The sequence below is a fragment of the Eretmochelys imbricata genome, chromosome 3, assembly GCF_965152235.1.
Source record: "Eretmochelys imbricata isolate rEreImb1 chromosome 3, rEreImb1.hap1, whole genome shotgun sequence".
NCBI classification, from domain to species: Eukaryota; Metazoa; Chordata; order Testudines; family Cheloniidae; genus Eretmochelys; species Eretmochelys imbricata.
The window spans coordinates 2,237,747-2,254,697 of NC_135574.1; the positions used below are offsets into that span (position 1 = coordinate 2,237,747).

At 45.6% G+C, this 16,951-nt stretch overlaps 1 protein-coding gene across 1 annotated transcript in view; it reads right to left on the minus strand.

The window, feature by feature from the left end:
• Window positions 1-5,594: 5,594 nt before the first annotated feature.
• Window positions 5,595-16,951, minus strand: part of DTNB (dystrobrevin beta) — a 375,219-nt gene continuing 363,862 nt past the window's right edge. The window contains exons 21-23 of the mRNA XM_077812270.1: window positions 16,645-16,698; window positions 8,391-8,426; window positions 5,595-6,090 (exon numbers count right to left, since the gene is read on the minus strand). Of these exons, the coding sequence (XP_077668396.1) occupies window positions 8,422-8,426; window positions 16,645-16,698 (59 nt within the window). The 3' untranslated portion in view covers window positions 5,595-6,090; window positions 8,391-8,421. The remainder of the gene's footprint in view (window positions 6,091-8,390; window positions 8,427-16,644; window positions 16,699-16,951) is intronic.

Genomic DNA, 16,951 nt, shown 5'->3' on the forward strand with positions numbered 1-16,951 from the left:
CCTGCTCCCCCTGCAATCCCTCCACCCCCCATTCAAAGTGAGCTTCCGCCACCTGTGGGAGGCATAATCTCCTCGCCACATCTCAGCCAGTTACAATCCTCAGACCAAGCGACAATTAATTGGGAGGCTTAGTCACCGCTCTTGTCTTTATGCTGCAGTTCTGCACTGTGGACATACCTTCCGGTCACCTTCACTACACCTGTTTACACATAGCATAGTCCTTGGTCTGTGGCTGTGTCTTCACTGGAGACAGCCTCTTCTTTAATGAGTATCCATGTAAAACAAGAATTGGGGACATAGCCCCCCACCCAGCAACGAAGTTTCAGCCCCAGAGCATGTTCAAGCGTCCCTTACAAACAGAGCAGAGCCGGGATAAACTGTACTTTGTATGTGGGGCACTTCGGAGGGGTCATTTCTTAGAGAACAGAAGTAGGCCAGACTGCAGGAGTGACACGCACTTGGGTGCAGACAGGGAGCCCAAGGCCCCACCACATGCAGAGGTTGCCATAGTGAGGCTGTTGCCACCCTATGGCATTGCATTGTGAAGACAAGAATGGGTCCTTTTGGCCCCCTTCCACAAAAAAAACAACCCTTCACTGTTTTGTACAGTATTTGCTCAAAAAATGGGCCCTTTTCCCAGTGAAAACAAGGCTACTTTCAATTAAAAAATAGGATGGATTGAGCAGAGATGGCTGCAAAATATGAATTTTTGCCTGTTTCCAGCGTGAAAACAGGCATTTTGGTCAAAGCTCACCAAGACGTGAAATAGGAGGAGGGTGCAAAACAAACAGCCAACATTTCCACACCAAACATCACAGAGACAAGGTCACCAGTTGTTGAGCTTCACTGGAGACGGACAATGATTTCTGCAAAACGTCTCTCTTCTCCTGAGTACCTAGCCAGAGCCATGGCGATACTGCACGTTAATGAGCAATGTGGCTTTGCACAATGGGCCTGATCAAAGCCTACTGAAGGTAATGCAAAGCCTCCCGTTGACTTCAATGGGCTTTGTATCAGGCCCTGTATCTTTTGCTCATGACTCTGATGTTATTACACATCCAGGAAAAAGTGTACAGGAACATGTGCAGAAAAAGCTCCACACCTGAAGGAAAAAAGGAAACATCTCTTTGGTGCATTTTTTCCCAATGGCAGCCTTTTGAAGCCGCTCAGGGGTGTGGAATGTCTGAAGGTGTCCCAGCAGAGATGGGCCAGAGGGCAGAGTGTGGGCGATACCTGCTTGACTGCAGTTCATTACATCAGTATCAATGCCGCATCTGTGTGGCCTGCTAGAGTTCTATAGGGTCTCTATATTACACGCAGGATCAGAATTAGCTCTATTACATGGCTACTACTCCACTGACCTGGATGGAGTTGATCTGGTGTAGCAGAGAAGAATGTCACCCAGTCTCCAAAGGTTAAATTTTGAATCCAGTGAGGACTAGCACAGATGGGTAGGACAGTGCTGTTTTCGCTGACATGTTAGAAACCGACTTAGTAAAGCGTGCGGGCATGTGTGACTAGCGTGGGGTAAAGCAAGGCCAGAGAAGACAGCCCTGTAAAATATATTAAAGCCTGGCCTGGAAGGTTGATCCCAGGGGCGTTAAGGCAGTTACTGCAAGGCAAACCATAGTTTATAAGCAGAGTTTCCAACGTTAGCACGTGTGAGTTATTTTCTTCCACATAACGGCATGTCATGTCACCACAGCACGTGCTCTGCATTGGGGAGTGCAGAGCTATCTCAGGTGTCATGGCACATCACACAGGAATTACGCTGTGCTCACCAAGGGCTCGTCTACCCAACGAGTTACTGCACGGCAAGCCACCGGGTGAATCTACCGCACTCCAGCTTGCCGCACAGCAACGTCCAGTGTGGGCGCTACTCCAGCACAGGGACTTTCACTGCGCTGAAGCCATGTCCCTGAGTGTGGCAAGCTGGTGTGCTGAAGATTCACACCCTGGCCTGCCGCCTAGTAACTTGCCATGCACACAAGTCCTGACATAAGTTCTCTCATGATGACATGCTGCAGGGGTTCCCAAAAGCTCTGGGCAACGGTACCCATTTAGTCACATTCAAAGCTTCCTCCTTCCCCTGAGCTCCTCATGCCATCAGGAGACAGGCATTTGGAGCAGTCTCATCTCCACGGCAGAGTGAAGGGAGAGCAAAGTGGCTGGAAGGTCGCTAGGAGGGCTCACCAAAGGTCTGAGTACTGAGTACCAATGAGCAGGACGCAGAGCTCCAGGTCCCCTCAGAGATATTCCTGTGTGACAGGTCATGACAACTGGCAATATCACAAGGTTGCTCTGCAGCCTCCTCGCCAGGTTCTCTTTAGGAATTGCTGGCTAGTGCTCCCTAGCAGCACTACGGCAACAGGATAAGGCTGGATGCAAACCTTGTTCCGGACTCAGCACAAATGGCAGTGAAGCTCCCGGGAGTGTACCAGGTTAATGAGGACAAATGTAACTGAAGTTTAGGCCTTAATGATCACACATGGGGAAATGGCCTTGGAGTTTGTAAATGACCCATTGGTGCTCTGCTTCCTGACACTTAATTCCCCAGTTCACCATTCCTACTTGAGGGAGAATTAAAATTGTAAGGTGCTTGGGGAAAAAAGCCATGTTTTCCCAGCTACTCTAGCATGAGAGTGACATACAAATGGCTTCTGTGCAAGAGGTGGTCAGGTAAACCAATGACATCCTCTCAGTATCACATCATGTAAGACAGGCTTACAGTATAACTGAAAATCAACCTGCAGACCCCCTCATTACAATAATATGAAGCATTTGCTGAATGCTTTGTAGACTAAAATATATGGCACTGTGGGTGAGGTAATCCAGAAGCATGGCACACAGGGTCACAATTAATATACACAGACTATGCACTGTCTCTGGCTGTAAAAGCCCATTGATCCTGTCAAGAGTTATACGAACAAAAAGCAGATGCCACAGCTTTCTGCAGAAATGACGTGTTTCACTGCACAGTGGAGCTTGCCTATTCAATCACAGAGTTCAGCGTAAAGAGAAGAGTAAGCCAACTCTCTAATCGTCTGATACAGAAAATGCTGTCACAGGTTCCTTAGCTGAGCTTACAACAGGCTAAGACGTGATCATTGTATTGTAATGTCTGTGGGCAAGTGAAATTAGCTTCCTGGAACTTTGATAGAGGAAATGCTCCTCCTTTTATAGTAGGCAGCAAACAACAAAACTAAGGAAGTGCCTTTGGTCCTGGTGGTGCTGCTCTGTGCTGCTCAATCGCTATTCCACTGAAGGGGGGTTATCACAACCTCTCGCTATCTGCAACCTGTGATCAAAGCACCCTGCCTGTCCTTCGGGATGGAGGGTGCTATAGATATGTAGCATCACCATCATCATACTATAGTTACCTCATCTCCCAGCTTGCACACACTAGGGCCTTATCTGTACTAGGATATTTCCCACCACAGTTACCACTAGTTCAACTCTACTGGTGAGAGCCCCAGTGTAGATAAGGTGGTGGCAACCACTGCTGTTTTAACCACTGTCATGTAGATCTGTTACAGTGTAGACAGCCTATAGGGACAGATAGTCCCTTTCTTGTAGGGAGAAGTGTATTCACCTCCAAGAGCTGCAAAAACTACCAGCTAGAGTGGAAGTTTCAGCCTCTAAATATTAGACTAATGGTGGCAAAAAAAGTGAGGTGGTGGAAAATGAATAAAAAGGAAAAACTTAAAAAAAGAACGAGCAGCTATTTGGTTTGTCCATGTACCTTGCTTTCATGCTGTAATCATGTGACAGAAAAGCTGCAGTATGCACTGTTGTTGTAGCCATGTCGGTCCCAGGATATTAGACATGGTGGGTGTGGTACTAGCTTGAAAGCTTCTCTCTCACCAACAGAAGTCGGTCCAATAAAAGATATCCCCTCACCCACCTTGTCTGTCTAGAAAAGCTGTAAATCATAGTCACTGGCTGATGTACAGCGTCTCCCCTTCCACTGTAACTCTGACCCAGATTTCTCATTTAGGGGAGAAAAACATATGTTTTCATTTGGAACATCCTAAAGGCAAAAACTTTCACCTACTCCTCTCCCAGACTTACTGTACCACATACTGCCTATTTCCAGCTTATCTTCAGCATCCACCAAGGCCTATTCTAGTTCACAATTCATATTTCCTTCCACAAAGATTTCCGCACACAGCTTTGGCAGTGGTTATTGAAGTTAAATGTCAAGAGGACCTTTGCCTGTCTGAAAGCAGGCTTGGTGGGTGTGACAGAGTGATCCCAGGTACTTGATGCTGTTGCTGGTCCATTCACAGTTGGAGCAATGGAAACTTAGAATCATAGAATATCAGGGTTGGAAGGGACCTCAGCAAGTCATCTAGTCTAACCCCCTGCTCAAAGCAGGACCAATCCCCAATTTTTGCCCCAGATCCCTAAATGGCCCTCTCAAGGATTGAGCTCACAACCCTGGGTTTAGCAGACCAATGCTCAAACCACTGAGCTATCCCTTCCCCCCTTATCAGATGCCAGCATTTTACTAATCTGACCTTCGGCATCAAGGTGGTAAGTAGGGGAAGAAGTGCATGAAAATCAAGGACAAAAAAGAGGGTCCACAGTGAAGATACGATGAAGCCACAGTCAGAATGTCTCTAAGCCCCGATGGCCTCCTGTCTATACCGGCAGGTCCTTGAGCAGGCCACTAGCAAAACTTTCATCCTTTAAAATTCCAGCACACACATCCCTTTCTTGCATCTGTATAGCCGCAATCAGAGTAATGTCTGGGTAACGATTCAGCTAATCATACTGAAAGCGTACAAAGACAGCCACGAACCCTTCCAAGTGTGTGGTGTTTGGCAGGCTAAAGCTAACACACTGAACCAGGTTATCCTCACTTTTCTTTCCTTCTTGACAGCTCATTCACAATATTTATATTTGACTAAACCTGTGGCCACCATGTATGTTTATTTTCTCTCCCCCAAAGAGTTATAGGTACCTAACGAGCACTTTCCTCCCAGAACCAGCATTGCATCTCGGATGAGACAGGGAGAAAAGCTGGGAGTTGGTTTCAGGGTTTATCACTCCATTCCATTCATCGCCCTTGATAAATATTTATAGATGCATTAGGGCACTCAGCTCTTCTGCTAAAAATAACATTCCTAAGCACCAAGAAAAAAGTAAAATAAAATAAAATCACTAGTGATTGGAACTGATTACAATGTTTTCTAAGTAGCTACAAAACTAGAGTCTAGCAAGGATCCAGGTAGTAGTGAGTTTCAAACCTCCGACTACACAACGTTGTTATTTCTCCTTAAATTTAAATAAAAATATACTTGCTTCTTGCAAATGAATGTGCAGGCACTAATCTGAACCTAGCAGTGGTCATCCCTGAATTCCCTTGCTTGCCAAGAACCATTCAAGTAATTTTTAACAGAGTCTAAACGAAAAATACACAGAGTTGGGAATCCCCAGGAGGCATCTCATCCAAGTTTTATGGTCCTAATTACAGCCATTCCCCTCTCCTTGCTCTGCATTCCTCTACTCTTGGCATGCCCTGTCATTTACTCTCAGAATGACATGCAGTATCAAACACTATGGCAACCAAACATTAATAGACAGAGTGGTATTTTTAGAAAGTGTGTGTTTTTAAAGGATTTGTACTCAGAGTTCCCTTTGTATTACACACAGGAAAACTCAAACGGTTTAAAATCCATTTTACATGCACATCCAAGATCAAAGGTCATGAGTGAAACCACCAGCGCATGATGAGATGACACTGCTCGGGTAGGAAATCAGAAGAGATCAGTGCACTTTACAAGAGAACAGTTTTCTTTTGAAACCTTCCATAAAAACGCTTTGTTGAATTTTTGATGGGGCATTGTCCGATTAGCATTGGCAAACACCTATGAAAATAGTACATGCAATAATCTAAGAGGAAAATGCCCAGAGGGAAAGCGCTTCAGTCAGTTAAAAGAAAGCTGCTTTCCCTTCCCTTACAGCAGGTGGTTGGTTGTGATCTTTCACAGTTGCACAATGGTGTATGTATCAGTTGAAACATGCCTCTTCCAAAGGATGTGGAGACTTCGTTAGAACATGAGCTCGCTTCATAACCCTCTGTGCCTGTGCCATTGGAAATACACACAACAGTTAGTGAGAAACACTTTCCATATGGACAGCATAATTCAAACTTGTGCATATGTTGTAAGGAAATGACAGTTACTTACCAGTAACTGGAGTTCTGCACATTCACATTCATGGGATCACGGTTTCTATACTGTGAGCTTCCAGAATCTTCTGGCAAGCAGTGTCTGTTGGGGCCACTCACCCCCACCCCTGGAAGTGGGTCCAACCACTCTTCAGTTCCCTCCTAGTACCAGAATTCCTACTCTAGGACTGTCATGAACTGGGGAAACTGGGATGGGGAGTGTGAATTCTCCAGTCAGCAGTGCCAGGTCCTCAGTACTACACTAGGTCAGAGTCGAAGTGTGCTGGATCCTTGGCACCGGACTTAGCTGACCAGGATAGATCCAGAGACCTGCCATCTATGCCAGTTTCTTACAGAAACCAGCCTTAGACAACAGTCCGAAGAGAAGTCCCTGTCAGCAAGGGGGCGAGGCAGCTCTCCAGCCTTTGAAGGTCCTGACGTTGCCCCTGTTGCATGGACTTTCCTCCTCTCTTTTATACAAAGCCTGACTAACTGCCAATCTAACTGCAAACATAAACAGCTTCCAAGGGGCAGAAAGAAGAAAAACCAACAAGGGAATCGTCGAGGACACTGGGTGGGATCGGAGCCCACTGAACTTTGCGTGGCCAGACAGAATGGAACTGGATTTACACCCTCAGGAGCCTTCATGAGGGGCAGGGAACAGCAACAACACCGCTCACCAGAAGATTCCAGAAGCTCATGGCATAGGTACCTTGATCGCACACGTGGGAATGTGCAGAGGCCACTTGAAGGAGAACAACTAGATTTTAAAGGTGACTTGTAATTTATTCTTCTTTAAAAAGGGCTTGGGTCCTTTTTTGAGTCACCACGAAGGACACAGAAAGCCTGGAAGGGGGCTGGTTGGTATATTTCTATTTGTTTTTTAATTTAGCAATGCCAGGAATGTCAGCTCTGGTCCTTCCCAGGTTTGCTGGAGGACCTGTTGGGGGCTGCAGAGGATTGTTAGCGTTCAACTTTACACGGATGGTTGAAGGTGTTGAATCTTTAACAGAGATGTTCTTCTCTCCAAAATGGTAGCTAATCATTGTAAGTAATTAGGTATTAACAAAAACAAACAAAAAGTGTTTTTAAGCAGTCTGGTTAACAATCCCCTCCCCTCACCACTGCTCGACTTTCAACCTTGTGATAACTCTCCAGTTACCAGACACGTTCCCAGGCTAAACAGGAGCTGAATTTCTAATGTAAAAACAACCCTCCTCTTCCCCAGAATCCTCCGCTGCTCTCAGGCTGCCTTAATCCATATAAAAACCCCAACCCCCCAAAAATGCACAGGCCCCATTTTTCTCCCGTTGCAAGTCACCTTAGATGACAATTTTGGTTTTGCTGTGTGGATTGAGAAACTTTTTTCACACAGCCCACTGAACAGATGTTAAGGACTTGGGCCCACTATGTACATGGGCTGAGTTTGAACTGCTAACTTAGAAGATAAAGTCTGTTTTTCTCCTGCCCACTTCTCATAGCTCTAGTCCTCTGACCTGGTGTGGCCTGGAAACAGAAACCTGGAAATGAAAGACTGCATATCCCATTCCCAGTCCCCTGAGCTAACCGCTTCTGGATTATGATGTGTGTCTCCCAGGTGATGTTTCTCTGCTACAGAAGTTCTCCCCTTTCCTCACTGAACATGGTGAAAGATCACCTTTTGTGGGTATGCCAAATATCATGTGATGACCTCCTACAGGCTTTTCACATGGGGGAAGATAAAGATCTTATTCAGGTTTTTCAGGGGCATCATCAACACAGGATCCAGTCTTTTACTGTTACGGTTATCACACCCTTCCCCACCACCTGTGATGTCCTTTTATAAGCTAGATTGTGAGCTCTCTGGGTTAGGAACTGTATTTTTACTGCATGTTTGTACAGGTAACTAGAGCAATGGGTCCTGTTGCCTGACCTAAGCCTCTAAGTGCTCCCACAGCACGAACAATAAGAGAATAATGATCCTCAACCTGCTCTCACTGAAGTTAATAGAAGTTTTCCCACTAATTTAAATGGAATCATGATTGGGTTTTAGAGTGAAAACCTGATACTTTAAAGAGGATGTGCAGTAACAGACCAATGGGGAATATTCTCCATCTTGTACATGAATATAAATAAGGAAAAGAACAATGTCAGGTTATGAGAGAGTCAGTCATATCCGTTACAGCAGCATGAATGGAGCAGGGTCTTTGGGAAGAAGAAAGATCCCCATACTTACTTGAATTACTGTACAGTCTGGGTTCTTCCATCTAACCTGCAACACATGGGGAGAGGGGGAGGAGGGGGAAATTTATAAGGCAGGTAACTGACTGCAACAAAATGAAAAAAAAAAAAAACCCAACCAATGTTGCACTTATAGGGCACCTCTCATCCCAGGAATGCAAACTTTACAGACAATGAATTAAGTCTCTCAAACTCCTTTGGGGTATGGAAGGTAAAGAACAGTTACTTACCTTATAGTAATTGTCTTTCTTCAAGATGCGTTGTCTACATGGATTCCACTCTATGTGCACTCCATGCACAAGAGATCACATTATTTTGGCTGGCAGTGTCCATTGGGGCCAGACCTGCACCCTAGATGTCCTCACCACCCCCACCCGAGAGCATAAAGGGAAGAACAGACCTAACAGCCCCTCAGTTACCTCACCAATACAGAATCCCAGAGGAGTAGGACTCCATAGTAGCAGAGAAGGAGGGTGGGTTGTGGAATCTTTGTGGACAACATATCTTGGAGAACGAGTTATCAAAGGTAAGTAACCATTCTTTCTTCTTTGCGTGATTGTCCACATGAATTCTACTCTTGGTGACTAACAAACAGTTATAAATTCATGGTACTCCCCATCTTGAATACTGTGTGCAGATTTGGTCGCCCCTTTTAAAAAAAGATATATTGGAATTGGAAAAGGTTCAGAAAAGGGCAACAAAATGATTAGGGGTATGGAACAGCTGCCATGTGAGGAGCGATTGATAAGACTGGGACTTTTCAGCTTGGAAAGAGATGACTAAGGGTGGATTCGATAGAGGTCTATAAAATCATGGTTGGTGTGGAGAAAGTGAATAAGGAAGAAGTGTTATTTACTCCTTCTCATACCACAAGAACTAGGGGTCACCAAATGAAATTAATAGGCAGCAGATTTAAAACAAACAAAAGGAAGTGTTTTTTTCCCCACACACTGCACAGTCAACCTGTTGAACTCCTTGCCAGAGGATGTTGTGAAGGCCAAGACTATAATAGGGTTCAAAAAAGAACTAGATAAGTTCATGGAGGAGAGGTCCATCAATGACTATCAGCCAGGCTGGGCAGGGATAGTGTCCCTAGCCTCTGTTTGCCAGAAGCTGGGAATGAGCAACAGGGGATGGATCACTTGATGATTCCCTGTTCTGTTCATTCCCTCTGGGGCACCTGACCTTGGCCACTGTCAGAAGACAGGATACTGGGCTAGATGGACCTTTGGACTGACCCAGTGTGGCCGTTTTTATGTTCTTGTGTACTGTTTGCTTAGAGGTGGGTAATAGGAGTCCTACTTAACCAGTGACTTCAGGACAGCGCTACTAAAGCGGACATCCAATTTGGAAGTCTCTACCAAAGAACAGCATCTTGTGAATGTAGAACTGATATACATGTAGCTGCTCTATAGATTTCGGAAATAGGGACATTCTTCAAACAGGAAACAGAGGCTGCCTGAGCTCTAGGGGAATGAGTTCCAACATGAGGAGGTTGCTCTAATTTGGAAAAGTCGTAACATGTTCTTATACATGTGGAGACCCATTTAGAGAATTTCTGAGAGGATACTGCCTTATATCCTATCTGCACAGGCTACAAGGTGTCAAAGTCTAGCTGTGCTCCTACATGACTTCATCTTGTTAGGGTAGTATGATTAGTACAATAATGCCCTTACTACTATTTCATGATGTTTAGCTTCCCCTGGAATTGAGTGAGTGTTAGGGAATAAAAATGGGATATGAATAAATTGGTTCTTGTGGAACTCCAAACTACCGCAGGCAGGAACATGGGATGAGGCCTAAGGATGACCCTGTCCTTATGAGACATGATATAACAGGGACCCACCACAAGGTTCTCTCCCCTACCCTTCGAGCTGGTGTAAAAAGTTATTTTAAAAGGTAGCCTTCATTGGTAAGTGGTGTAGGGAACAGTTTACTAAGGGCTCCAACAGGGGACATAAGAACAGTCACACTGCGTCAGACCAAAGGTCCATCTAGCCCAGTGTCCTGTCTTTTGACGGTGGCCAATGCCGTCTTTTGACGGTGGCCTTGACAAAGCCCTGGCTGGGATGATTTAATTGGGGATTGGTCCTGCTTTGAGCAGGAGGTTGGACTACATGACCTCCTGAGGTCCCTTCCAACCCTGATATTCTATGATTCTTTAATCAAATGGAGAATGACATACGAAGAACCAATGGCACTGTTTTATGGAGCCCAAGTGCCTGGGGTGGAATCTCAGCTCTCTGTGTGCCCCTGGAGAGAAACTATGGGAGGACTGATGTTTAGCTGCATCTTTCCTTTCAGGGTCTGAGGAGGAACAATTTTAGGTAGACTTCTCTAGCTTTAGGAGTTTGTTTTCAGTAGGAGCAACTTATGGACCACTGGCTCCGGGACATGTCCCTCTCCAAGAGAAAACAAGCATTGGGAATGCCCATCTTTAAACGTCATTGAAGCTTCACGTTTTGAACCCTAAGGATTTTGGTTCTGACATCGTATTAGAGATCCTCTGTGGGGAGTAGGGATAGAGGTGGTCCTGGCTTAAAAACTAAATATCTGATTTTAAAATGTTTGTTTTTTTTGGTGCCAGTAGCAAAAAGACTAACAGTACTAACTAACTGTACAAAAGACTAACTATCACCAGGACATCTAGGGCGCAGGCATGTGCTCATCAAATACTGCTGGCCAAACTCTCACGCCTGGGTGCGTGTTCACCCCACACAGGACTGGAAGGGGCTAAGGTGGCCAGGTAGACCTATTAACTGCACCTGCAGGAAGAGCCAGGAAGCAGGGAATTGAGGGCAAGCAGGTTCAGCTGGGCAGGAACAGGCATGGCCCATTAACACCTCTGCAGTCATAGGAGAAAAAGGGGGTCAGAGAGCTACAGATCGTTGTAATAAGCCATATATCCAGTGTCTCTGTTCAGTCCATGATTTTTAGTATCTAGCAGAGTAATGAATTTAAGTTGCCAGGCTCATCTTTTGAAAGTGTTGTGCAGGTTTCCTTTGACTGCGAAATCCTTAACAAACATCACATCCACCATAATCTCTCCATTGCAGAGAGGACAGCCATGAGGTCCCTGAAATCTAACCACTGGACAGTGATCAAAGCAGCAGACAAAGGGGGTTCCACTGTATTTATCAATCGTGATGACTACATTAACAAGGCCAACCCACAGCTGTCCAATACTGCCTACTATGAAGAATTTAGAGAAGACCCCACACCACAATTTACCCAGGAACTTATGGATGTCATCAAAACCTTCCCACAAACAACTCCAAGAGAAACTCTACAAACACATCCCCCACAAACTCACCCAGGGACCTTCGACATGCTCCCAACATACACAAGCCAGGGAATCCTGGCAGACCCATTGTATCTGGCCACGGCACTCTGACTGAAGGAATATCAGGACTCATAGAAACCATCCTCAAACTACTCACCACACAAAGGGCCAACTACCTCCAGGACACAACCGACTTCCTCCTCAAACTCTGCAAAATTAACAGCATCCCTCAGAACACCATCCTCACCACCATGGATGTCACTTCCCAATACACCATTGTCCCTCACAATGACAGCATAGCTGCCTGCCTCAAATATTTGCAAGTCAGTGGACAACTCCCTAAAGCCCCTCTGACCTCACACTACTGGTGGTCACCTGCCACCTCACACTGGAGCCCAGACTCAGTATCATCGAACAACTACAACTCATATGCGACGGGGACCCCATTCTGAAAGAAAACTTTCCTGAACCCCTACTTCTGGCCTTTAAACAACCCCCAACCCCTCCAAGCTCATCATCAGAAACAAGCTCCCCACAGACAAGGACACCAATTCAAAGTGACACCAGACCCTGTCAGAACAACAGATGCAAAACCTGCAGACATTTCTCCAGTTCTACAACGATCAGCACCTCACACTGCATACTTTTCAAAATCCATGGGTCCTACACATGCCTATCACAACATGTGATATACCTCATCCAGCGCACTAAATCCCTCAATAAGAACTATGTGGGTGAAACCAGACAATCACTCTGCTCTCAAGTGAACTCACACGGGAAAATGATAAGACAAAAACTCCCTATCCCCTGTGGGTGAACACTTTTCACAAAGCGATCACTCTATATCTGACCTCTCAGGCCTCATCCTCAAAGAAAACCTGCACAACACTCTCAAAAGACAAGCCTGGGAGCTTAAATTCATTACTCTGCTAGACACTAAAAATCATGGACAGAACAGAGACACTAGATATATGGTCTATTACAACAATCTGTAACCCACCAACCCCCTCTTTTTCTCCTGTGACTCTACCTTGAACGGTTTCTTACAATAGATGCTAACGACTTATGTTAAACAATCTGTTTCACCTTGCATTTTGCTGTGATGCGGGGAGTTCCTTCCCCAGACCAGAAGAAGAGCTCTGTGTGGCTTGAAAGCTTGTCTCTCTCACCAACAAAAGTCCAATAAAAAATATTACCTCATTGACCTTGTCTCTCTAATGGTAGCCCAGCAAGTCAAGAAGGACTGGGAATTATGTATTGGCAAAGTCAGTTCAAACATTAGCCGAGAGTTCATTGTGTACTGAAGGCATAGGCAAAAATGGTACCTAGAAGTTACTGCAGTAACTGGCATGCTAGAAATACATGCACAGATTTAAAAAAGATTAGCGAATGTAGGGTAAATGAAACAGATTACTGCTGGTGGACTCAAACAACTACTTCTTACTGTTCAGTGATGACTCATAAGAATCTTCAAACTCCCTCTCTTCCCCCTATTTTCCATGCAAGGTACATTACACATTTGGAAAAAGAGAGTGAACATCTAATAAGCATCCAAAATATCTAATTAAAGAAAAAGATTCTAGGGATAAGAGCCTTGTATGATTTAAAGCCAACACGATATTACCTTCAAAAACTGTTGATTTCACTGAAGTCAGATGTGTTATTGCTAGTAAAAGAAAACCCAAAAGCCCAAACAAGCCTATCATTTCAACTAGTGATGGGCAAACTTCAGAGGAGTCAGAGAAGCCCCAAACATCTGGCTGCTCCTGTAACCCTAAAACCCCCACAATACCAACTGGCAAAGGGTTCACTATTCTGTAACAGCAACTCCTATCAGGCCTGACAAACTCACTACACCTGACACTGCTTTCAGAGTATTTACCCAAGTGTCTTGTGAGGTATCAAACTAAAGCCAACACCACACTGCTTATAATATTACTATGAAATGTATATACTGACATTATACAAGGAATCTTCTTTGCTTGTGTATAAAAATTATGCTTTCAAGTCTGTAACAAGGCAGAGTGGATGAACAGGTCATCTGCCAGACAAAAGCATGTCTCTTCAGCTATCCCGGTCTCTGAGGTAAATTAAGCGTTGTAAAGACGACACAAAGGAAGCCCCATTTCAATGTTGAGTCAACAGGAAAAACAGGTTAATGAGGGATGCAAACTCAACAGGTGAGCACCCCAGAGTATGAACCCCAGGCAGTTACCCTGACTCTGGGAACAAGGAGAACGGCCTTTGGGAAATATACGGAGAAGCAAAAGGACATGGTTATCCATTTCACTGAGCACACCCTTGGCAGAGGGGGATGGTTTGGGAAGGAATGGATCCTGGATTCAATGAAAACCAGTAAACTCTGCACAGAGACTTTGAGGGTGAGAAACTACATTAGACAAGGGTTGTGGTCTACTAAGTCTTAGACTTGGTCTACACTAGCAAATTAGGTCTGTTAACTAAGTTGGTCAGGGATGTGAAAAATCCACACCCCTGATTAGTGCAATTAAGTCAACCTAAGACCCTGTGCAGTTATTCCGTCGATCTAGCTACTGCCTCTCAGGGAGGTGGATTACCTACGCCCATGGGAGAGCCCTTCCTGTTGGCATAGGTAGTGTCTACACTGAAGTGCTGCAGCAGTGCAGCGGTGCTGGTGCAGAGTTTTAAGGGTAGACAAGCCCGTAGTCTCTAGAATGAGTGTTACACTTCTGTTGTGTTTGTAACCATTTCTGTTTCCATTATTCTTACTCAATACTAACTTGAATCTGTGACTCTCTGTTCTTTGTTGTGTGGCAAGATGGCCGATGTTAGTATGGTGGGTCCTGCGCTTTTCTTGGCAGGGGGGCTAAGACGCCACCTCTTGCCCCTGCTCTTGGGCCACTGAGGTCCCCGCTAGTGGCCTGGGAAGGTGGTAGAGGAGGGAAGTGGGGGAGGGGTCTGGGTTTGCTCCTCACTCTGAGTCCCAGCCCCTCTCAACCCCCGCGGGTTCTTACCCTCTTCCCCTTTGGGTGGGGAACCTTTGGTCCTTAGACACTGTGGGAGGGAGTCTCCCTCGCCTGCCGGGGCAGGGTCTCCCTGACTTCGGTTCTCTGGTTTTTCAAATCTTACAACACACCTCCAAGCTCCAGTCCCTCTCTCCTTCCTCCTCCTCCCGTGACTGCCTGAAGCAGGGGGTTTTATTAGGTTCCTGACAGGGCTTAATTGACTGCAGGTGCTCCACTTAACCTGTAGCAACCCTCCCTAGTCTACAGGGAACCACACCTTAATTAGCCTAGGGCTTATATATTTCCCCTCTACCACTGCTCCCTGGCCCTCCTGTAACACAGCTGATAAATATATTTGTTTTTACTATACATAGATTACAGTGCTGTGTTGACATAAAATGTGAAACCTGAATCATAATCTTCCAGCTGTGTATCTCTCTTTGGGAGGCAGCTTACTTGGTAATTTCTGTGAGCGTCCAGTGACAGGGGCTGGATGCTGCAGGGGAATGCTCTTCATGAGAGGCGCAGGGATTTGGGTGCGTCTAAGGCAGTCTGCAAAGCAAGATAGGCCTGACAGAGTCCTGAGGACAGTGTCTGAATGGTTTAAAGGCTGGTGCTGTACAAGAGGTGACACCCAGCTACCATAAGAAAAAGTCCCTCACGCTGGAGAAAGGAGGTAACAAGGTGACTCTCAATCCTGGGTGCCCTGAGAAAGGGTCACACCTTCTCAGTACCTATTTGGCCTGGAGATCTTGTGAGAACAGTCTCTTGTGTGAAATGTCATCCCAGCCAGAAGCAGGAAGTGAAGAGGTGCACGGAATGATAAAGAATAAAAATCCAACATTGTCAAAGCTCAGCAAAGATTTGTCTCAGGTGAGACATGAATGTTTGGACTGATACTTGTCTAATCCAAATCTCTTTGTCCAACCTTAATTTAAATGTGGAAAGTGCGAGCAATCAGCTCCACAAGCAAATCAGTGTCACACTTAGGGGCACAGCCTGAACTGAAGAACCTCAGTGCAATCGGGACTCAGTGCAACTACTGTAAATTCCTTTCCTGGCAAAGAGGGAAGAAGAGGTGGTGGCAAATACCTTCACCCAAACACCCATGGCTACACCAGGATAAGGGGTTTTCTGTTCAGTCATTTGAGGAAGGCACAGGTGAAACCCCCAAACCAAAGTCCAGTGACTGGTATTCCACTCCCCACACCGCTCGCTTGGGTTTTCTTTCTCCTGAGCCCTGTTGGATAGGGGATCATTGGTCCACCCGCACAACAATGTTGTGACAGCCCCACGTTACTTCCACATCCTTAGAAGCCAGAGGAAGAGCTGCCTGGGGAGGATTAATTCTAGCTACACTTAGAATCATGGGATTAGACCTACTGTAAGAGGCCTCATTTTGCCGCCTGTGCAGGATTGTTCTCAGCAGAATATTGCTGAACACTGTGTCCAGACATGTTTTAAATGCCTCAACCCACAAGGCTTTTCTGCTTCCCTTGGGTGACAATTCCACAGCCTCGCACACCCGATTTCCAGAAACTTTCCTGATAATTCAGCCTCCATTTTCTATATCTAACCTCACACCATTAAAAGTTCCTCTTGTACCATTCAGAGTAACTCCTTTCCTGCCATGCTTATACTTGTACATGGCCACTTGCTGAAAGAAAATATTTCAATACATCTGAATACAGAGACAATGGAAACCTGGACATTACTAGTGTCCCAAGCAATGGCAGAAATGGAGAGAGCAAACGCATAACAGGGCAGCGAGAGGAACAGAAAGACAAGCCTGATGGGCCCAGCTGAGTGTCTGGAGGAGGTGTAACAGCAACAAGGAGCCTCCATAAACTGCCCAAACCCAAAGCCGTTACATGAACACCTCTGCAGTGCTTGGCACACTGAAGTGGAGACTTTGCAGACACACTCTAATCTCAGACACAGAAATAAATGGGAAAAGTGTTTTACAGCTGAGATCCTTTTACCTCTGTCCTTGCCATTCTGCATCTTTTCCTCTTCTTCTTCACCTACTTCCTCTGCTTCAAAAACAAACAAATGTCAGACAAACACGCATGGAAACGAGTTGCTAGAAAGCAGTTTTCTATAGGAGGGAGCTCACTAAGAGCCACATTGGCTTGTGAGACTCACACTGGGAAGAGGGAAGGGGCTGTGCTGGAGTGGGAGCCCTCAGGAGTACTTCAGACCGACTAAGCTGGAATTCTTTCATGCTGTAGTGGCAGCTGCACCATCCATTCAATTGGCAGAGCGTATGCTCCTTCTACCGACCGGTTT